Here is a 22,893-nt window from a genome sequence, read left to right on the forward strand (position 1 = left end):
GATGTACCCCCTGGAAGACCTCTATGTATCCCCGGGGTACATGTACGCCTGGTTGAGAACCATTTTTGAGAGATCAAAAAATTTAATAAAACAAGTTCTATTAAACTTCAGGCTTTAATGCCATAGCTTTATTTAAGAGTATTTGAATATGGCTGTGACTAAATATCCTCTAGTGTTAACCTTTCTTGTGATTGTAATGATATTTTGTTGTTGTTGGTTGTTGCTCTGTTAATGTTTTCCCTCACTTTCCATAACCATACTTGTAGCTGAATACCAAGGTGGGCTATGTCCTCCTTGCAGTGAAGAATTTTGGATTGTGACTGGTGTGAGCAGGTGTCATGGTGCTTTCAGTGACTCTTCTATTTTGAGTAATCTCTTTTTGCCATATATCAACATGTTTTTCTGGGTTGCTGTGCCAACAACCTGACATACAAATTCACAATTAGAACCAAATCAAGCCCTGTTTACTTTAGTTACGTAATCACAGCTTATTATGTAACAATGTAATAGCTCTCCATAGCTACAGAACTATTTCCATACAAAAAATTTAAGGTGAAGTTAAGGCTACAAGTATTTTTCACTAAAAGCCTTATTGGGATTGTTAGGATCCTATTAGTAAACCTGAAGATGCTTAGCTCCATATTCTCACTTCTCCTACCTGCATTTCCCAGACTTTTAGGATACTCCTCAGAATTCCCAGTATTAGTAGTTTACTCAGTCCCAGACAAACCAAAATAAGCTACTCAGGCCTGGGATGAACCAATGGAAGCTCATTGAAGATTAATAGGCCTCCTGAGTCATGGGGGTAGGGGAAAATTGTCCTCTCTTGCAGATAATCAGATTTTCTTCCAAAGCCCTCTTTCTACAGAACTCACATGTATAATGCTGGAGGAGGGGGGTACTGAATAAGAACACAGGTAGCTGTAGGAGACCCGGGTGTCATTTTCCTCCTTTCTGTAGATCATCTGAGGTGTGCAGGAAGGACATTTCCGCAGGAAGTATCACAAGACTTGGAGAGGCTGTTCGTCCTCCTCAAATCTTTTAATAAAAAAACTCTTTTAAGAGTGTCTTATTTCAGGAGCTGCTGTCCAATTCACTTCCTAGTGTGTTAAAAAAAATTAAAATTCTGCCTTGGCCCCTGATCTGACCTACCAATTTGGAGGCCAAAGGTACTTTTTTATGTGGATTTTAAAAGTGAGGAGGGCAACATTTTATTTAAAATTAAACTAATTTGCATCATTAACAGAGCATTGCTGTTATTCCATGTACCTTAAATAAAAAGCATACTGTTTTAAAAATCTGAAAAACCTCCTGTACCTATGCTCAGAGTCTTACAGTAAAGTTTACAAATATTTAACAAACACTACATCTATGATGATGGTTATTTATCTAATTTTATGTAAGTTACTCCCATTTTTATAACCTCTGTTACTTACCTTGAAAGCATTTGCTTTGATACCTCTGCTCTTAATTCTGTTGTAATTTGCATTAAATGTAATTAGCTTGGGGGGCAGAACTGGAAGTCTTATCAGTTTATTTTCAGCAAGTGAAAGTTCTTCTAATAACAGAAGCTTTGAAAAGGCACCGTCTTCAATTTCGTCTATCATATTTCCAGTTAAATCAATTCTTCTTAACGTAGCTTTATATAAAGGAAATAAAAACCCGAATATTACATTTATTTTTCATGCTGTGTAAAACGCAATAAAGCATAATATACTCCTATTATAAGTGGCTCTTGTAGAAATGCTTATAAATATGATTGCTGAACACTTTGCATTATAAGTCCCTGTTTTCAGTTTCTTATAACTTTTTAAATCTTTAATTGTTTGGGCTAAAATTCTCCACAAATGCCTTAGGCTGAAAAACAAAACAAAACAAACAGTTCAGCCAAGAGCAAGGCTAGGGAAAAATAAGTAGTCTTTCCCAGTTAAAATTATATACATCTAACCATTTCATTGAGAAGCTCTAGTGTCTCCATCCTTTAGAGGGAAACTTGAAATTTGGCACAGAAGTTGCCCAGGTTTTAGGGATATGCCTCTGGTCCCTGTGAAAATCCACCCAAATGTGGTCAAGATATAAGTATCTGAAAAACTCTCAGTTCACACATATTCACTAGAGGTTTGTAAAGAGGTTAACAATTAGTGACTGATCCACACAGAGAATAAAAGCCTACTACTTTTACTAGTTATTTGTTATCTCAAGTGATAAGAGGTCTGTGCTGTGGATCTAAGGGTCCTGTTCCAGATGACCACCTATGTGGCGGGTCAGGAGGGTGCCACTTGATGTAGTTTCTGTTTTTTCTGTTTATTTTAAAAAATCAGGAAATTACACTGAAGAAAAATGTTCTAAGAATAGTAAGGTTGCCAAGTTAAACATTCAAGGTTTGGAAATGCCATAATAGTAGCTGCCTGTGTAACTTTAATTCAGTCCCCTTGATGTGTATGTTCACTTTAATTAAACACACAGATTCCAAGAGATTTATTCTATCCCCAGATAGGGTGAATATAAGTAAAAAGGCATGTGAATTTTCAACAAACGTGTCCTTCCAAATGTTAATTAGTCATTGAGGTTAAATAGGTAAATAAAAACAAAAGCAGTTTTTAAAGTCTGACAAAATCCCCTCTCTTTTCTCTCTACACTCTTGGCCTTAGAACTGTCACCATTTGATTAGTTATCTAGTCATTATCTCTTTCAGCCAAGAACATACTTGAATTTCTACAGTAAAAGATAAGCATAAGAAAAATTAATAAATAAAATAAACTTTCCAGGCCTTCTTCATATTTCCAAAAGAATCACAAAAAGGAGCAAGCCCAGTTCTTAAGACAAATGCTTTTAAAGTCACTTTCAACAAAGAAGAGAATAAATAATACTGCATATGAACAAAGAGATGGACTTGACAATGTAAGAGAAATCTTAACTTGTAGAATTTCTTTACTTTTGAGAGCTTGGTATTTAATTTAAACATTTAGCATTGCATTAATGGTGACACGCTTAACTTTAGTTAAGATCAGGTTTCTCTGCTGTATGTTCCTACTAATTAGTTAGGGAGAGCAGGGCAATCTGCACAGAAAAAGGTTTGAAGTAATAAAAGTGTATATTTTCTTTACCTCTGTGAATTCCACTTGATACTTTCTGGTTCCTTTAAGACAACCCATGAACAACTCTACTTATGTGGTTCATGGTATTTGTGAATTAGGGTAACCAGGACTCGGAGCTTTGTCATATATGTACAGCTATGCCCTCCCTCCCCCCGCTCTCCTCCACCCGCCATAGGTTGGGCTTAGCTAGGTTTCCAGATTTGCTTTTACAATTCCTTTCTAATAGTAGTGTGTTATATATAATACATATTAATGCAATGGTGGAATTCAACAATGAATATGAAATGTATTTTATTTTGGTATTCCCCCCCAACACAATATGCAAGGAAGAATTTAACTTTAAACTATAAGCACATATCACCTAATTAAAAAGATTAAAGTCTAAATATGCTTACGAATATCAGCAAAATCTGAGACTGCCACTCTCTTTATTTTGTTGAATCGTGCATAAAGATAGGCTGTTTCCTTTGGCAGAGGGGGAATCGCAATAATATCAATTTCTTCACAGTATACCGATCCACTTAAACACACACACAGCAGACAAGTGGGCAAATCTGCAAAAAAAGAATTTTATTTTCTTGTATCAGTAGAAAGCTAAAAGATTGGCAATCAATCTTTAAACTAATACAAAAAATAGAATTTAACTGAGTTAAGGTTTGTCTTCTTTCAGGACTTTATATATTTGTTCTCAAGATAGTAGGGTCAAAAAAGACGTCGTAGTCATCAAATCCTTTCTCTTAGACATTCCTTGTATGGAGAATTGCACTTTTCTACTTACATATTCTAGCTTCCTTTTTTTAATCTATTCCTGAAGCACCATTTATCAGAGTTACTCAACTATGTTATTGAATTGATTTGAAATGATTACAGCTGTATAAGCATTCAGTATAACTGATTGTAATGTCACTTGCCTTCCTTAAAAACGATTGCTTTCAAAGTGGAAGTTACGTTAGAAAACAAATCTTAGAAAAGCAAAAGTGTTCACGTGAACCAGTCAGAGAGTGAGACCATAAATAACCCTACATCTTATGAGCATGGCCTGTGTGCTCTGTGCAAGCAGTACATAAATACTTCAAGTTCCTTGGATCCTGTGGCAGATTAGAAATTTCTGGCCAGTTTGATTTACATTGAAAAATATAGGCAATGAATTAATTTATTAAATTAAAAAAGTGAAATTAATATCCCAATACTTTATTAATTGTTTTTACTTTGTCACTTCTGTTTTCATTTCCATTGTGCAAATATTTTTATATTAACATAACTGCATTTTAGAAGTTTGTATGGGAAAGTTGAAGGTTTTGTTAGTTACCTCCTTCCTTGGAGGTTTTTAAGGCCCGGCTTGACAAAGCCCTGGCTGGGATGATTTAGCTGGGAATTGGTCCTGCTTTGAGCAGGGGGTTGGACTAGATGACCTCTTGAGGTCCCTTCCAACTCTGATATTCTATGATTCTGTGAGTAGGGAAATACTTGAAGCTTTTGGCTCGTTGGGAGACATTTTGGGCAACAAGGGAAATGTCCATTTACTGGCTGTGTCTGCTAAAATAATTAGCAGTGAAATACTTAATGTTGGTGTTTACTTTATTTTTAGGCTTCAGACAACTCATTTGATGTAATGGGGCAGTTTGTGCCTTTGACCTTTTGTTTCAGATATTCTGCAGGCTCAGGATGAAAACTATCAATTTCTAATTGTTTCATGTTTTCAAGGGCTGGGAAGAGATGTATAAGAATAGGACAATATTTGGATTCTGGAGCACAATTCTGCAGCAAAGGCAGAAGGCAGCAAAGGATGCTAAGGCAAATTGCACATTCATGAAATCATGGAATATTCAGGCCTTGCCTCAAAGTTAATGTTGCAGCTTTGAATTCAATTGTGCTACAACTTTTGTTTGTTCTAATTTCTAACTCTTTGTGGTATTGAAACCTTTAGTCATCTTTCACATATGTCTGGGTATGGCGCATAGGTGGTACTTGTCTTTTTGCTATCCACCTAACAAAGAAGATCCTTCTAAAACAATTGGCAGTTTTTGATACCCATAACTAATGAAGTCTTGATGAAATGGCTGCTAGGTATGGGCAAGCTGAGAATTGGTAAGCCTTCAGTTATTTCTTTCCATTGAGAGATTCCTGAGGTTAATACTGGACCCCATTCATTAGCCTTGCATTCAGTCTTTTGCCTGTGATTTCAGATCTCTACCCTTAGTCTCCAATTGCTCATTTTGTTTGTGAATACAGGAAATAGTGAAGTGGTTGGAGAAGCATTGTAATCAATATACCATCAACATTGCATGACTCTTTCATTGGAGTTGGAGAGTGCACTAGCTTTGCTCACCGTTGGATGAGAACTAATTGGCAGATGATTCATTTCAGAGAATGTTGGTTGGCTGGGGAAATGTCTGTAGATTGTGGAGGCTATAATTGTTCCTTGATTAAAATGTTTTTAACTTATGATTCTTGTTAAATTATTTGTTTGATCCTGGATTTCTAGATAGCAGTCGTACCCAAGAGTGGTTTGTTTTATTTTATTTATTTTTGACAAGGAGATGGGGGTTTGAGGTGGAGGTTTTATTATTTTTTATTTTATTTATTTTTTCCTTTCACATGTGGACCCCACCATGGTTAATTACAGAAAAGCTATTTGTGGGGATACACTTGAAAACTACTGGGAAATTTGAGCTAGTGGAGAATGTACCTGCGGAAACGTTAACCATGATTAACGTCTAAAGCTCTGTCAAGTTAAGCTCTGTCTAGCTACAGTACAGACATATTCTGTTTCTCTCTGAAGTTGAGGTGCTGAGAGCAGATCACTCCCCATAGAAGTCTCTCTACTTTTTCACTTCACCCATTGTCTGGCCATGCCATAAGAAAGACAGCAGGAAATGGATGTGGTGTAATTAGACTGCAATTTTATTCACTGAAGATATCTGAAAGAACCCTGCAATAAATTGTATAATGCAGGTCATGATTATTTCCATAATCACTTCCACATAATCCACAATCTGGTCCCAACCATCCTGTTGTGGGGCTAGGAAAGGAGAGAGATTTTCATGCTGTTCCAGATGTAGGAGTCCCAACATTCCCTCTTACACAGGTCCCTTAAGGGATCCTTTCTTTCAAATTCTTTGCCAGTTCATTTTATCTGATAACTGTATCCGTTCCATAATGATTATCTACACTGGACATCTGGCACAATTATTACTTATGAAGTTGTAACATTATAACCTAAGTCCCACCCCCAAACTCAAACACACACACCCTACTGGGTCCCAGACCTACTGTGAGGAAGGCAAAAAAAAATTCACCCCACCCTGTCTTGGCCAATCTGGTAGTGAGGGAAAAATACCTTTCCAGCTCACTAAGAAAAAGGGCGACTAGAGTAATGCCCGTGGCCGTTCGTATAGAAATCCAATTCTTTTGCAAATGTTATGGGTGGGTGAGTGGGAGCTGCCAGCCTGATCCAGGTAAAAAACAGCTTCTCCAGAGCTGTGTGGGTTCTAAACACGCTCATTACATTCCAGTCTGCAGAAAGGGCAGTGACCCAGCCCCTGACCTGTCCCTGTTCCCCTCACCTATTGTTAAGAGAGAGCCCTTAAAGGGTAATACCTCTTTACATCTCGCCATCCAGCCAAAGACTCACCACATACAAGCTGCGGTGAGCGAATTTCACTTCAACATGAATTAGTCGAGTTATTTTTGCCTGATTGTCTAGTTCATATTGTTAGCTTTATTATGCTTTCATTTGGCCATTCAATATGTGTGTTTTCCTAGAGGATGTGATAGGAGCATCAGATAAACTGGTCTGCATGTATTCAGAAATGTATCTGGAGCTTCTTTAAAATTTCCACCCCAGAGTTAGCAGAAATCCCACTGAGCTCATGAAAACCTTGTTTATAAATTAAAAGATGAATGCTATATGCAGTTGTCCTTCACTGAACTCTTTTTTTTTTATGTGAAATATTTTATTTTAGAAAGCTTAATAATGTAACTTTTCTATAACTTACTTGTATCTTTGGTTGGTGGTACTTTAGGTACACTCTCATCTCTCTGCAGTTCCAGCTGTATGCTAGAGTCAGGAGAAACAATCATGCCATCTTTTCCCTTTAAGAACAAAGGTAAAAAAATGGAGTGTTCATTAAAGGCAAGCCATTAAACCAAACCATTAAAGGCAAACTTAAATATTGTACTACGGTTTAAAATATGCTGCTTACTATTCTTATAATGAATACTTCTAACTGAAAGGAATTAGAGAAAAACATTGTTTATTTCATGCATTTGGACAGCATTTGATATATACCCAGTTTCCCCTTTTGTTTGTGGGTTTCGCACACAGAGAGGAGAAAGAGAAGAATTTCTAAAATAGGAAAATGTTGTAAAACAACAGATAATGAGGAGAAGGAGGAGATTTTGGAACATGAGTATACCTGAAACTGGTCTTAACTTAATCTTAGAAATTGACTAGATTTCAAATTGGCCTTAAACATCAGCATTCAAAAGACTATTTGCAAATAGATAACAATCCTAATACACTGAGACCATCTATATACATAAATAGTCTCAGTAAAATAAAATACACTTCTGAATAAAAAGTGAGAATTTTTCTCCTGAAACATTGAACATGCTAATATCTTTTATCAAGTGTATGTAAACTTTACTTTCCAAACCTATCCCCTTGCAGATATTTGCTCCAGTTCAGCAAGGTACTTTAACCTGGTGGCTAAGTGTGTGTCATTCCCTCAATAATGACTAGCTGACATAGAGGAAGACAACATATTATTGCTATTAGTTACTCCATTAGCTTAGGTGGTAGAGGTCTCTGTATTGTATGTAATGGTTCTAACTCTGTTGATGACCAGAGTGTGGATAGCAATTCTTAAATTTTGTTTTTCCCTTTGCTTTTTTAAAAATATAGGAAATTAAACCACAAAATACAATACTAAAGGAACATTAAGGTTGCAGAATGAAGCACCCAAAAGTTAGGAAATGCTAAAATTAAGGTTGCCTATGAAACATCAGTTGTGCCCCGTTGTGTGTATGCATTATGATACGGTCTTTAATTATATGATCACATACTAGTTTTTCTACCGGACTCCTGCCTTATTCAGTTCACAGGATGGTTCTTTGTTGGCAGTGAATCTGTTTGTACAGGGAAAGGAGACTTGTCTGAAAACCGGCTGCTTCCTTTGTTGCAGAAGTTGGAAGGTGTGTACCTATTCTGGGTACTGGGATGGTAAGGCCCATCACTTCAACTGAGGCGGAGGACCCACAAAGCCCAGTCAGCAAATGATTACAGGGAACAAAACCTCAGTCTTGAAGTATTACTTTGGGTACAAAATTAACTTTAGTGAATTCCGTGAAAAGAGAGTAAGTTTGGTTAGCACCTAAGTTCCAAACTAGTTATGAAATCTTTTGTATGTTAACAGTGTTTTCCATACTTCCATATTCCACTGTTTGCATGGCACAGTTGTAGCCGGTGTCACAAGATATTTACTTGCCAGATGTGGTAAAGATTCATATGTCCCTTAATGCTTCGCCCACCATTCCAGAAGACATGCTTCCATGCTGATGACAGGTTCTGCTCGATAACGATCCAGAGCAGTGTGGACTGTCGTATGTTCATTTTCATCATCTGAGTCAGATGCCATCAACAAAAGGTTGATTCTCTTTTTTGGTGGTTTGGGTTCTGTGGTTTCCGCATCGGAGTGTTGCTCTTTTAAGACTTCTGAAAGCATGTTCCATATCTCATCTCTCTCAGATTTTGGAAGATACTTCAGATTCTTAAACCTTGGGTCAAGTGCTGTAGCTATCTTTAGAAATCTCACATTGGTACCTTCTTTGCATTTTGTCAAATCTGCAGTGAAAGTGTTCTTAAAATGAACAATGTGCCGAGTCATCATCAGAGACTGCTATAACATGAAATATATGGCATTATCTCCTGTAAATGTAAACAAACTTGTTTGTCTGAGCGATTGGCTGAACAAGAAGTAGGACTGTGTGGACTTGTAGGCTTTAAAGTTTTACATTGTTTTGTTTTTGAGTGCAGTTATGTAATAAAAAAATCTACATTTGTAAGTTGCACTTTCATGATAAAGAGATTGCACTACGGTACTTGTATGAGGTGAATTGAAAAATACTATTTCTTTTGTTTATCATTTTTACAGTGCAAATATATGTAATATAAAGTGAACACTGTACTCTTTGTATTTTGTGTTGTAAATTGAAATCAAATATTTGAAATATAGAAAAACATCCAAAATGTTTAATACATTTCAATTGGTATTTTATTGTTTAACACTGTGATTTAAATTGCGATTAATCATGATTAATTTTTTTGAGTTAATCGCGTGCGTTAACTGCAATTAATCGACAGCCCTACTTTTATACTGATAAAACTGCATCCAAAGTAGATAGTTTTGCTGGTTTAATTATACCAGCAAAACCCACCTAGAGTTAAAAGTTTTCCTGGCATATTTATGTTGATTAGGAGTGTGTGTGTGGGGGGGAAATCCTACCGCTAACTGACAAAGCTATGCTGGCAAAAGCCATAGTGTAAATGCAGTTACATGAGCAAAAAACCTCATTTGCTGATATAAACTCTACCTCCACTTGCCAATGTAGCTATACTAGCAAACCCTTTCTATTGTAGACAAGGCCTCGGTTTCAGTCTTGCTGCTGCTGTTTTCTGGTAAGTAACCTCTTGCAGAGCCTAAGACTATGTCTACACTACCGCGGTAAGTCGACCTACGCTACGCAACTCCAGCTACGTGAATAACATAGCTGGAGTTGACGTACCTTAGGTCGAGTTACCACGGGGTCTACACTGTGGGGAGTTGACGGGAGAAACTCTCCTGTCGATTTATCTTACTCTTCTCATCGGGGGTAGAGTACAGGGGTCAACTGGAGAGAGATCTATCGATTTAGTGGGTCTTCACTAGACCCGCTAAATCGACTGCCAGTGAGTCGATCTCAGAGCATCGATCCCGGCTGTAGTGTGCATGTAAGTTCCCTTCAGAGAAGAGCTCATTAGTGGTTTCCACAGGAGGCAGGAAGTTTATCAGCAAAACAGTAAAACTGATTATATACAAAATACTGTCAAATACACAAGTTTTATTTTACTTAGGTGTAAATTGCAGCAACAGTAGATACATTATGTTCAGATGGAAATTGAATTTAGAAATATAACAAACATATACATTTAAAATTGATGCTGCTTTGACATTCTGCCCAGTTATTAGGTGTGAAGTCCATGATCTCTGTTGTACCTGCACTAAGGGTTTTTTGGAATGCTGCCTTCATAGTAACGTAAATGTAGTGCTAGACCTTGATGTAAGAGATCTGGGTGTTCTTCTTTGAACAGTCGTTGCTGCATAACTAGTTAATTTGCAACTACATAAGAATATAGAATTGCTCCAGGGATTTTATGATACATCAAGTCTGAATTACATATACTTAAAAAAAATCTTTGTAGGGCAAATCTTTTACTTAGCAACTGGCACAAGTAGTTGGAGAGAGTGCTGAAACGCTGTAGGACAAGCAATTACTGCCCAACCAGGCCACACAGTAGCTGTGGAACAGCAATGCAGGTGACAGTTTATCGTAATGGCTGCAGTAGGCTCCATGGCCTCTTACACTGTGGCAAGTTACAAAACATTCAGTTTGTGAATACCTGGAGGATGAAGCGTAATCACTAGCAGCAAGCATGGATTTACTAAGAACAAATCATACCAAACCAGCTTGATTTCCTTCTTTGACAGGGTTATTGGTTTGGTGGATGTGGTGGACATAATATACCTGTACTTCAGCAAGGCTTTTGACACAGTTCCACATGACATTTGATAAGTAAACTGGAGAAATGTGGGCTCAGTGGGACTACCATTAAGTGGATACAGAACTGGTTAAACAACTGCAAAGAAAGAGTAATGATTAATGGAAGGCTGTCAGGTTGGCAGGAGATTTCAAGTGAAGTTGCATAGGGATCTTTGCTGGGTCAGGTGTTTAACATCTTTATTAATGAGCTGGATGTAGGAATAGAAAGCATACTGATCAAATTCACTGATGACACAAGGCTTGGGGGAATTGCCAACACTTTGGAAGATAGAGCTAAAACTCAAAGGGATCTTGATAGCTTGGAGAAATGGGCTATAGGCAACAAAATGAAATTTAACAAAGACAAAGGTGCTACACTTAAGGAAGTAAAACCAAATGCACAAATACACAATGGCAGATAACTAGCTTGGCAGCAGCACTGCTGAAAAGGATCTGAGAGTTGTGGTATATCAGAACCTCAACCCGAGTAAGCAATGCAATGCTGTTGCAAAAATAATAATAATATAAAAAGGGCAAATGCAATTTTAGGCTGCACTAACAGAGGCATAGTATGCAAATCACCATGGGAGGTGATAGTACTGGTCTACTTGGCTCTGGTTAGGCCTCAATTGGAGTATTGTGTCCATTTTTGGTCACTCGTGTATAGAAAGCATGTAGAGAAACAGGAAAGTATCCAAAGGTGAGCGACCAAAGGGATGGAATGCAAGTCATATGAGCAAAGGCTGAAGGAACTGGTTATGTTTAGTATGGAAAGAGGAGATTGAGGGGAGATTATAGCAGTCTTCAAATGCTTGAAATACATAAAAAAGATGGAGAAAAGTTATTCTCTCTTTGCCAGAGAGGGCAGGACAAGAAGCAATCGGTTCAAACAACAGCATAGCAGATTTAGATTAAATCTCAGGAAAAATTCCTAACTGTAAGAACAGTAGGACAATGGAACAGACTGCCTAGGGAGGTTGTGGAAGCTCTTTCACTGGAGGTTTTCCAAAGAGGCTTGATAGCAATCTGTTTTGGATGGTTTAAACACAACAAATCCTTCATCTTGGCAGGGGGTTAGACTAGATGACCCTTGCAGTCACTTCTAAACCTATGGTTCTGTGATTCTAAGAAAGATCTTTGACTCTACTCCTATATTTTGTCTTCCATCCCTTTTGCACATTAGTTCAGCTGCCAAAAAAGACTGAAGCTATGAAGGTACAGGCAAGATTTGCACATAAGTATTTAAAAAAAAAAATTGCCTTTTTACATATAAAATCTGGTGCCATCTGACAACTTTCTCCTCCCTCTGTAAAGTCACTGACTCACCACTCTAAAGCACGTTAAGGGTCACTCCATATAGCTGAAGGTTTATTTTAAACACAAAAGTAGTGCTTGTATCGTGGTTGACATTTGTTACTTGCAGTGAGTTAATAAGTTTCATCATATTTCTTCACTTCTGAGAATTTTTATAATCAGTCCAAGCCATAATGAATTAAAATTGCTGATATGAATAACAATGACAGTGAATCACAACTTGCAATGTGAATGAAATATTGATATCTTTACATACATCTTAAAAACTAATCTTCAAACCTTTATGAACAGAAATAATATTACAATAGAAAAAAATTATGGTGTTATACAGATATAATGAACACATCTTAAACTGCTGAGTTAGCATTCTTCTTTTTTCATTACTTGGTAATGAATTTCTCTGTCCTGGAGTTTACATGAACCAGTTTGCTGCCCCTATTCCTCCTATTTTTAAGTCATTCTTTGAAACTTTCAGATGTCTTTCCTCTTCTGTAAATAACTTAATTGGCCCCATCCATACAATAAGCAAATTTATATTGGGCCCCTGTCTCCTTTGTTGCTGTCTCTGATGCACAGAAGGCCCCCCAACTGTACCTTTCTCCCTACTGCTCTTAAAAGAGCTCTGGCTCAGTGCTTTGCTCCTCTTCCTGCTCCCAACGTATGAGAATAGTAGTGGCCCAATCTCTGCCCTACCCTTTGCCTCCATTTTTCTTTCTTTGAAAAATGTAGTGTCTCAAGCTACTCCATTCCTCCTCTCCTTCCTCTTCAAAATAGTATCTAGGCTATTATGCTTTAGTCCACCCTGTTAAAGAAGCGCCATGGTAGGGCTAGAGTTCTCCTTGATCCTCTCTTCAGACTTAACTGTTCCAAAAAAACAGAAAACAGGAATCAGACCCAATGACAAAGCTGAACTCCACACTGAACTGTCTCATTTTGTTGGCTGGCAAGCTCTGCCCCCTTCGTTCTGAGTGTTTGCTTTTAATTTTTAAGTGATAGAATTTGTTTTGATCAACAATTATTTTCTTTTGTAGAATGTAAAGCTTAGTTGACTCTGTAGGTAAAACAGCACATATGTATATGCAGGTTTATGCAGATAAGATTTAATTAAAATGTCAATCCTTTTTGATTTTTCTTTTTTTCTAAATTTAGTATTTGTGTTGACAGAGTGGAGTTGTGCATCCAAAGAGAGAGCTAATAACATATATTATGGTTTCAATTAATAAATGTTATAATCAGTTTCATCTCAATGTTTATCTGAACAGAATACTATATTCACTTTAAAGAAAGGCTTTACAGTGGTGATATTTTCACACTTTTAGTAAGGGTATGTTAGCATTTCTGTTAAAAATCACTATTTTCAGTGGTTTATAACTGAGTTTAAATACATTGCTACAGATTGAAATTGGCCATATGAAACCTAGATTTTCAGTTGGGCATGTACAAAAGTATTAGGCCAGAAAAAACTGTGGTCACGTGTTTTGATTAGGTTCAGTGGTAGAAATAGTCAGGAAGCAAATAGTCAAAAATTATTGGGCCTCTTAAATTATTGATCGTTTTTACCTTTTTTTTTTTTTTTTTTTTTAAATTTGGAATTTTGGAACATATTTAGACATACTTGTAGCACATAAGGAACTATTTTATTTTTTTGTTGCAAGGAAATATTTGTCTGTGGAAAATTGTTTTGATGGAAATAATGACCAGCTGCATTCCTCACACTTTACTATGCAGAGTGGCCTACAGTAGACTTTCAGTTTAATTATATGCACTGTTTATATGGACTTTGATTTGGGCATTTGAATCAGTCAAGTACATATCTACTGACATTTCCCCCATTTACATATATGCCTTCTCATTTTGCTTTTTGGTAATGAAGTAGTCTTCCTCTTATCAAAATAATTTAAAAAGTAAATATCATCTGATGCTTTGCCTGCTTATATTAAGCTTTAGTCTTTTCAGTAATTTTGTAAAGGTTGTTGACTTCTTAGGTAGCTATCAGTTGTTCATACATCTAGTTTAAGTGGTCTCCAGTTCTTTCATTTCTGTAAATCAATGGTATGGTAACCAAATAAACACCTGATATAGAAATGATTCACACAAATTTAGAATAAAGCAAAGATCTACTGTATGCTTTAGGTTAACAGCTGAACTATTTGAAGAAAGATGAAGTGAGAGGAATTAATGTAAAAACAAGTAAGATAAGACTTGATTGTATAATTGCTGCAACCCATAACCTATACTGATTGACTAGAGGTGGTAGATGAGTCATTTCTAGCACAAATAACAGAAATATCCAAAACACAAGATCTGGTAATAATAGGGGACTTAACTATTGGAAAAGTAATATAGCAAAACACAAAATTTCCAATAAATTTTTGGAATGTATTGTTTCAGAAAACAGACAAAATAACCAGGGGAACAGCCATTTTAGACTTCATTCTGACCAACATGGATGAATCGGTTGCACATCTGAAGGTAGAAGGCAATTTGGGTGAAAGTGATGGTGAAATAATAGATTTCATGATTCTAAGGAAAGCAAGAAGCGAAAGTGGCACAATAAAGATTCATAGATAGAATTCAAAAAAGCAGACTTAACGAATTTAGAGAACTGGCAGGTAAGATCCCATGGGAAGAAAATCTAAGGGCTGGTCTACACTGGGGCGGGGGGGGGGATCGATCCAAGATACGCAACTTCAGCTACACGAATAGCGTAGCTGAAGTCGAAGTATCTTGGATCGAATTACCTGGGGTCCAGACGGCGCGGGATCGATGGCTGCGGCTCCCCCGTCGACTGCGCTACCGCCGCTTGCTCTGGTGGAGTTCCGGAGTCGACGGTGAGCGCGTTCGGGGATCGATATATCACGTCTTAACGAGACGTGATATATCGATCCCGGATAAATCGATTGCTACCCGCCGATACGGCGGGTAGTGAAGCCGTACCCTAAGGGATTAAGGAGTTCAGTAGATCTGGCAGTTTCTCAAAAAGGCAATATTAAAGGCATAACTGCAAGCCAAAATATGGAAAGAACAGGTTAAAGAATATTTAGATAAGTTAGATATATTCAAGTTGTGCAGGACAGATTAAATTCATCTGAAGGTGCTTAAGGAACTAACTGAAGTAATCTTGGAAACATTATCAGTTATCTTTGAGAACTCATGGAGGTTAAATGAGGTCCCAGAGGACTAGAGAAGGGCAAACATAGTACCCATCTTTAAAGAGGGAAACAAAAAAGACCAGCAGAATTATAGACCAGTCAGCTTAACTTGGACACTTGGAAATAAACATACTGGAACAAATTATTAACCAATCAGTTTGTAAGCACCTAGAGAATAATAGGGTTATAAGGAATAGCTATCAGGGGTTTGTCACAAACAAATCATGCCAAACCAACCTAACTGTCTTCTTTGACAGGGTTACTGGCCTGGTGAACGGGGGGAAAGCAGTAGATTTGGTATATCTTGAATTTAGTTAGGCTTTTGACATAATTCCACATGACATTTTCATAAGTAATCTAGTGAAATATGTATGGTCTAGATAAAATTACTTTAAGGTGGTGCACGAGTGGTTGAAAGACCATCCTCAAAGAGTAGTTATCAGTGGTTTGCTGTCAAACTGGGAGGGTGTATCTAGTACGATCCCATAGGGGTGAGTGCTTGGTATAGTACTATTCAATATTTTCCTTAATGATTTGGATAATGGAGTGAAAAATATACTTATAACTCCAAGCTCAGAGGGGTTGCAAGCACTTCAGAGGAAAGGGCTAGAATTCAAAATGATCTTTACAAATTGGAGAATTGATCTGAAATCAACAAGTTAAAATTCACTAAAGACAAGTGCAAAGTACGTCCCTAAGGAAGGAAAAATCAAATGGGGAAATAACTGTCTAGATAGTAGTACTATCTGGAAAAGATCTGGGAGTTATAGTGGATCACAAATTGCATGAGTTAACAGTGTGATGCAGTTGTGAAAAATATTCTGTGGTGCATTAACAAGAGTGTTGTATGTAAGACATGAGCGGTAATTGTCTCATTCTACTCAACCCTGGGGAGGCTTCAGCTGGAATACTGTGTCCAGTTCTTTAGAAAACCGGACCTATGAGCAAAAGTTAAAAAAATAAAATAAAATAAAAAAAAAACAAACTTGAGAAAAGAAGACTGAAGGGGGACCTGATAACAGTCTTCAAATACATTAAGGCTATTATACAGGATGGTGGTAAATTGTTGTCCATGTCCCCTGAAGGTAGGACAAGCAGTAATGGGCTTAATCTGCAGCAAGGGAGATTTAGGCTAGCTATTAGGAAAAACGTAGTAATTATAAGGGTAGTTAAGTTCTGAAATCGGTTTCCAAGGGAGGTTGTGGAATCCCCATCATTGGAAGTTTTGAAGACCAGGTTGGACAAACACCAAACAGGGATGTCTACGTCAGTGGTGCTCAGTGGCTGCTTGTTCAGGGAAAGTCCCTGGTGGGCTGGGCCGGTTTGTTTACCTGCCGCGTCCACAGGTTCAGTTGATCGCAGCTCCCAGTGGCCACAGTTCGCTGCTCCAGGCCAATGGGAGCTGCAGGAAGCAGGAGGAGTCTGAACAGAGCTATGAGATTTGTATTTTACGCTGACACTTTGCACTAAATCTTCCTTCCTTTTCTTGAGTATATCTCTTGTTAAGTACCTGACTTCCTGGGTATCAGGATTGACAGCAACATCACTCACAGTTGGTCATTAGGGGGTGCTGAGGATTGATGTAGTGCACACTTTCTCCTCTATCCCCCTCAGCCCATACAAACGGAGTATTAATATTGCAATGATTCCCTATTGTTGCTTGGTAGGATACAATCACTCAGAGCTATTACAGACTATAAATTAAAAAGCAAAAGCTGTATTATATTACAATTGATTGTGTGCCAGCTTGAAAGAACTGCTATGGTTTATGATATATTACATGTATGGTACATACTTTCATGAAAATGTTTCAAATACTACTATAACATCAAAACAAACAAACAAAAATCCTGAATTAAGACTAACTACATGCTGATTTTCAATCTTTGGCTCACCTTGTCTGTTGGACATGACATATCCTTTTGAGGTCTCTGAAATACCTGGGCACACCAGGGTAAGGGATCTAAGAATGATGTGTCAGCCATCAATTTTATGATTGCCTATATCTCTGGGTTTTTCAGACCCTTAATGAAAACCATAGTTAAGAATGCTTTTGTGATTTTATTTTTGCTTTGCTTCAATTTTTAAGCGATCCACCTTTTCCCTATCATTACAAGAATTTTCTGTAAAGTGTGTATACATGGATCTGACAACTAATTCATTCATAATGCTTGTCCGGTTTTTAAAAGATTATATAACTAATTTATAATATAAATGAAATACCTTTTTCTTTATTGCATCCTGGGATTTGTCTTCATAATCTTGTTTAAATAGTTCTTCGAAAATGTCTGTATCATACTCATAAAGATTGAGTGACTCTTGTTGAATTGGTGGTACTAACTTCACCAAAGGCACAATGAAAAATAAAAAAAAGATAGTCTGCAAAGTCGTCATTTTAGCAGAGAAAATGAGTCTGGCTTTTTCTGAGCTGGAGAAGAAATGGTAGTGTTGACTATCGAGAACACTTTCTTTGTGACTGGAAATAAAAATGCAATCTGTCAAAACAATATTTAAAGCCTAGAGGACTTGTTGGCAGAGATTTCTAACGCATAAGAAACAGGGATCAACTTTTAACTCTTGGTATTCTTTAATTAGATGTTAGCCCTATAAAAATCTCCACTTAACAGCAAAAGAAATATTAAGAAGTAATAAATAAAAGCTTACTAGTTTCCAAATAATGAGGGCAATGCTGACCTCATTGCAGTCACTTACATTTAGCAAGATATCATATTTCTTTCATTTTTGTTTGATAGCCAGAAAATTTTGTTAAACAGTATTTGAAATACTTGGCATGCATGTGGTTAAATTGTTAAAAACAAAAAGACTGAGTCTTATTTAGAAGTTCAAAATAATGATTTTCAAAGCTAATTTAAATTAAGAAATTTGTAGTCTTTTGTCTATGGAAACTTTGGATTTGAAAATGAACAAAAGAAAAATGCGTATATATTTTTTTTAATTGAGAGGACTTCATTGTTTGTACCCTCACTGAAAAAATCAAGAAGTAATAAATTTCTAAGTAAACTTGAAAGGTTTCTACTGTACTTTCCCAGTGAAATTGATATGGTAGATACTTTAGTTAAAACTGTTTTAGATGAGCTGTGGATTAAGATGTTTTCTTAGAAAAGCACACCTACCGTTGTAGCAGAGTTTGAGTTCTCCTGTGATTTTCTTCAGTATAGATATTGTTATCTATGCATTAATCCCACGTGGGTGAATAAGAGAATAAAGCTGTGGTTTATTTCCAAGATGCTGAAACGAATACTACTGCAGAGATTGCCAGCCTTAAAACACTTCCCATGAGGTAAAGAAGGCTGTGCTAGCATTCTTCCCGGGTGAGAGGTAATATTCTGGAGCAGGGGGTTGTACTCAGACTAATTTTAATAAGTGGTAAATCTGTCTAGTTCATCTAACTTGAAATATTACTTACTAAAACTGGTCATATTCAATGTGTATTGCTCTACCATGCCTAATCATTTCACCTCTTTTTAGTAAATAAAATATTAATTTATTAAATGAAGACCTATATATCAAGTCATATGTTTTTCATTTTGTCTAATATTTTAGCTAAGAGACAAAGCAGCTGCTTTCTGATTGAGACAAAGATAGGCCCAAACATATGTATTCTATATTAGTCACATTTATGAACAGTAAAATGTTGCATTACAACTTGTATTTAGAGAAGGTCCAAGTTTTAAGCATGAAATGCAAGTTTGTTAGCATTAGCAGATTCAGACTTCTTCTGTACTATCCGTTTTGTTACTTTCTCCAAGTGATATTAGGGTTAAACACAAAAATATACAACTTATTTGTTTTTAGGATGCTATATCTTATAATTTGCAGTCTGTTAATTCAATAAGGTATGTATTTTCAGTGATTTCTTAGACAACATGTTGGAAAGATGTTTTTACAATGTATGTTTGTTTTGGGGAAAATTCTGTGTAAGTAATTTAGGAATTTTTAGTAATTTGCATCAAGGCTTATGATTTAGATATGAAGTAGGAGCACCAGTTTTCTAAATGTCTGTTGTATACCTTTTTTTGTCCTTTTAATTGTTATATATCTTTGGCAGTCAAGATAAATGGGAACCAGATGACTGACTTCAAAGTTTACAAAGTTGCTTTTTTGAGTCTTTAAAAAACATACAGTAAAAAAAAAAAAAACATATTTGGCAAAATACAAAGTTATATTCCCCTTTTCATTTAGACTACCAGTTTTCTTGGAAGCTCTATCAATTGAGAATATACCACTGAGCGCAAAGGGTGAACCTGTTGGGGATGTAGGCGACATATTTTTGTAATTACTTTATTGGTAAGAAACCAGATGTTTGTCCTGAAGCTCTCACTGGGGAAATGAATATTTTTATATGCAACATCTGCTGCTTTTAAATTTCTGCAGTTTATAGCCATTCACCACTCAGAAATGTGATTTGTTTTGAAAAAAAAAGTCTGTTGACTTCTTTCTATATGCAAATGAGGCAAAATGGCCTAGATATGATCTCAGTTGTCATACCATAATCACATTCCTAGTATGTTATGAAACATAAGCTGGAGTCGGAGCATCTTGAATCAGAATCGCTGTTATAACACAAAGTTGAAATAACTTTCAGGCTGAAGTCAGGGATCACCTTTAATCTCGTTGTGGCAGGTGGACTTTGTTGTATTGTCTTGACCTCATACGTTAATGGGCCGGATTGGGTTCCTTAGCATTCTAAGGTAGACTGCGGCTAGTGGACCACTCCATTGATTGCCCTGTAGGAGATAACAATGTTGGCTCTTCAGTAATCAATATGGTGACTCTTAAAGGCCTTCTCCCTTTACTCCACCTTCACAGTTCACCTTGGTATACAGATGATCTGCAACAGAAAAAGTATGATGGGCAGAAGCTTAAAACAGTAGCTGTGGAAATTGGACTCTGAATTGGAACAACTGAAAGTAAAAAATATGTATTCCACTGTAGGTTTATGTGCTCCCAATGCACTTTAATCGGAGACTTTTGCTAACAATACAATTGGGGTGGTGTATTTGCCCTGTACATCTTCATGCTTGCAACTAAGGAATTAAGGGGCAGGACCACCTTGACTCCTTCTCATTTCCATCTCACCAGCTGTGCTAAGGGTTGGAACTTCCATTCTTCTTCAAGCAATAGTCCCTATATGTATTCCACACATGTGCACCATGCATCTGAGTCCAGAATTTTCTTCAAAGCAATGTCCATTGACCTGCGTATGTGCAGCAGCTCTCCTCATGCGCCCAACTTAGGGTATAAGGCAGTTTGGTTGACATGTCTCCAGTTCCTTCTTACTACTGCATGGCCTGAGTTGGAATTGTCTCCTCTGTTGCTGTTGCAGGACTTGTAAAAATTTAATTGGAAATAATTTATATCTTAAGAATTTTAGTTAGTATATAATTTAGTACTGAATAGCATACCTCCCCCTGCTACCTCCCAGCTGGGGGGAAATCCTCCCGGTCCTGGGACTATGCCCAGGGTCCTGGTATTCAAAAACTGCGTCTCCTGCTCTCGCTCCTTGTCCTTCAGAAATGAGCATCACCAATGCCTGTTCTGTCTGGGGGCGGCACATAACTCTGCTTAGTGCAGTATCTGCAAATCCTTGCCACCCAGAACTGGAGAGGCCCATGAGCTCTGACTGAAAAAATTGCTAATGGAAGAGGCTATGATGCCCCACTTGGACCCGGGCCCAGGAGACCCCTCCCCCCCGTACATCGGCCTTAGCTGACCAGCAGTGCCCCTCCAAGCGTGAGCCTCGAAGCAGAGCCCTTACCATCAATTCCCAAGGACTCATCACACAGGTCTCCCCATGAGAGGAAGAGGTACTCGCATGGGCATAAGGACAGAGCCCCACAGTGGACTGTTCAAATCTCCAAGCCAGTCCAGATCTGGTGAGATGTTGCATATGGAACCCACAGAACTGGCTCTGCCAAAGAACCCCAGCCTGGAGGGTAAGGCATGGAAGAAGAGGGATCTGCTGGTTCTGACAATGACTGCGGTACCAGTGTGCAAAGACAGACACTCACTAGTCCCATCCACAAGTGCAGGTCTACACTCCTTTCAGACCCTGCCCTCCTGAGAGATGTCCATACTCCAGAGGAGGGATCGGTACTGTTGTCTCAGGAGAGGCCCCCTCTGGGCTTGAGCACCTCGGTAGCAATGGTACTGCCATTACCAGTGGAACTGTCGGAGGAGTACCACACCACCCCTTCTTCTCAGCCAGTTCTGCTGGTTCCAATGACAGCCTTCTCATCATCCCTGAATGACGCGGTCACTTCTTTGTTGCCTTCTACATTGGATGACCACTGTCAATATCAGGAGTTGTTGCAGAGCATCACTGAATTCCTCTAGAGGAGGTACAGGACCCTCCACATAGACTTCTGGACATTTTACAACCACAGGGACTGACCAGGGTGGCCCTCCCAATCAATGAGGTCATATTAGAACCAGCCAGAACTGTTTGGCACACACTACCATCTTGTGCCCCTACACAAAAAAGAGCAGAAAGATGCTATTTTATGCCAGCTAAGGATGTGGACATCTTGTTTCTTCTTTGAGTGATTGCTCATGTGTATTCCACAGTAGGTGTGCGTGCTCGCCACGTGCACCGATGCCGGAAGTTTTTCCCTTAGCAGTACCCGTACTGGGTGAGCGCCGCTGTGACCCCTAGAGTGGCGCCTCTATACCGTGCTATAAGGGGAGCAGCGCACTCCCCCCACCCTCAGTTCCTTCTTGCGGCCAGTGAAGGTAGTCAGAACTTTGTGCTCCAGCTCTGCTGCAGCCTTTCTACTCGATCTTAGTGGTACCGTTCCTGGAATTGTTTCTTCAGTTGTTAGAGTGGGTTCGGGGCATGCCCCAGGCTTCAAGTCATGCGACTCCTGTCGCCGTTCTATGCCTAGGAGTGACCCGCATGCTGAGTGTCTCCGCTGCTTGGGTGAGACTCCTATCAGCCAACGTTGTAAGATCTGCAGGTCATTCAAGTCGCGGAGCAAGAAGAAGAGAGACATTAGACACTGTGCTCTCCTGATGGAATTGGCATTGGAACCAACTCCGGCACGCCGGGCAGACTCGGTACCCGCCGCTGCATCGTCGGTGCGTAGCGAGGTCCCCTCTACCAACCGCTCCCCCTCCAAGAAACAGGGAAAAGGCCCTACCTCTCAGCGGCGCCGAGACAAGGAAAGAGGGGAGGCTGGTCCCACGTCGGGCAGTCCATGGTCCCCCCGGGCTCAAAGCCTCCAACTCGTGTTGAGCGGAGCTGACGCCAGAGGAGATGCAGGCTGCGAAGGACATTGAGTCTGCTGGTTTCAGGTGCGCAGCTGGCAACGGCTCCCCAGTCTCAGGGCAAACCCCCATTGGGTGCCCATCAGACCTCTCCTGCGGGTCATAGTTCCTGCTCCGAGGGCCGCGCCCTGCACCGTTTGGTACGCAGCGACCGATCATCCAGCAGCTTGCACCCTCCCTCGACGCCGACCAGGCCATCCCGGTCACCACCCGCGCAGGAGTCTCGGGGACCCTCTACGCCA

At 38.6% G+C, this 22,893-nt stretch overlaps 2 protein-coding genes across 4 annotated transcripts in view; one reads left to right on the forward strand and one right to left on the reverse strand.

The window, feature by feature from the left end:
• OGN (osteoglycin) overlaps positions 1–18,679 on the reverse strand; it is a 29,332-nt gene extending 10,653 nt beyond the window's left edge. Inside the window, exons 1-5 of the mRNA XM_054033774.1 lie at positions 18,499–18,679; positions 17,588–17,840; positions 7,097–7,193; positions 3,494–3,652; positions 1,437–1,639 (exon numbers count right to left, since the gene is read on the reverse strand). Of these exons, the coding sequence (XP_053889749.1) occupies positions 1,437–1,639; positions 3,494–3,652; positions 7,097–7,193; positions 17,588–17,758 (630 nt within the window). The 5' untranslated portion in view covers positions 17,759–17,840; positions 18,499–18,679. The remainder of the gene's footprint in view (positions 1–1,436; positions 1,640–3,493; positions 3,653–7,096; positions 7,194–17,587; positions 17,841–18,498) is intronic.
• The window catches only part of CENPP (centromere protein P), a 345,180-nt gene that overhangs the window by 41,971 nt on the left and 280,316 nt on the right, over positions 1–22,893 (forward strand). The gene's annotated exons all lie outside the window — the stretch shown is intronic.

Source organism: Malaclemys terrapin, chromosome 7, assembly GCF_027887155.1.
Source record: "Malaclemys terrapin pileata isolate rMalTer1 chromosome 7, rMalTer1.hap1, whole genome shotgun sequence".
Taxonomy (NCBI): Eukaryota; Metazoa; Chordata; order Testudines; family Emydidae; genus Malaclemys; species Malaclemys terrapin.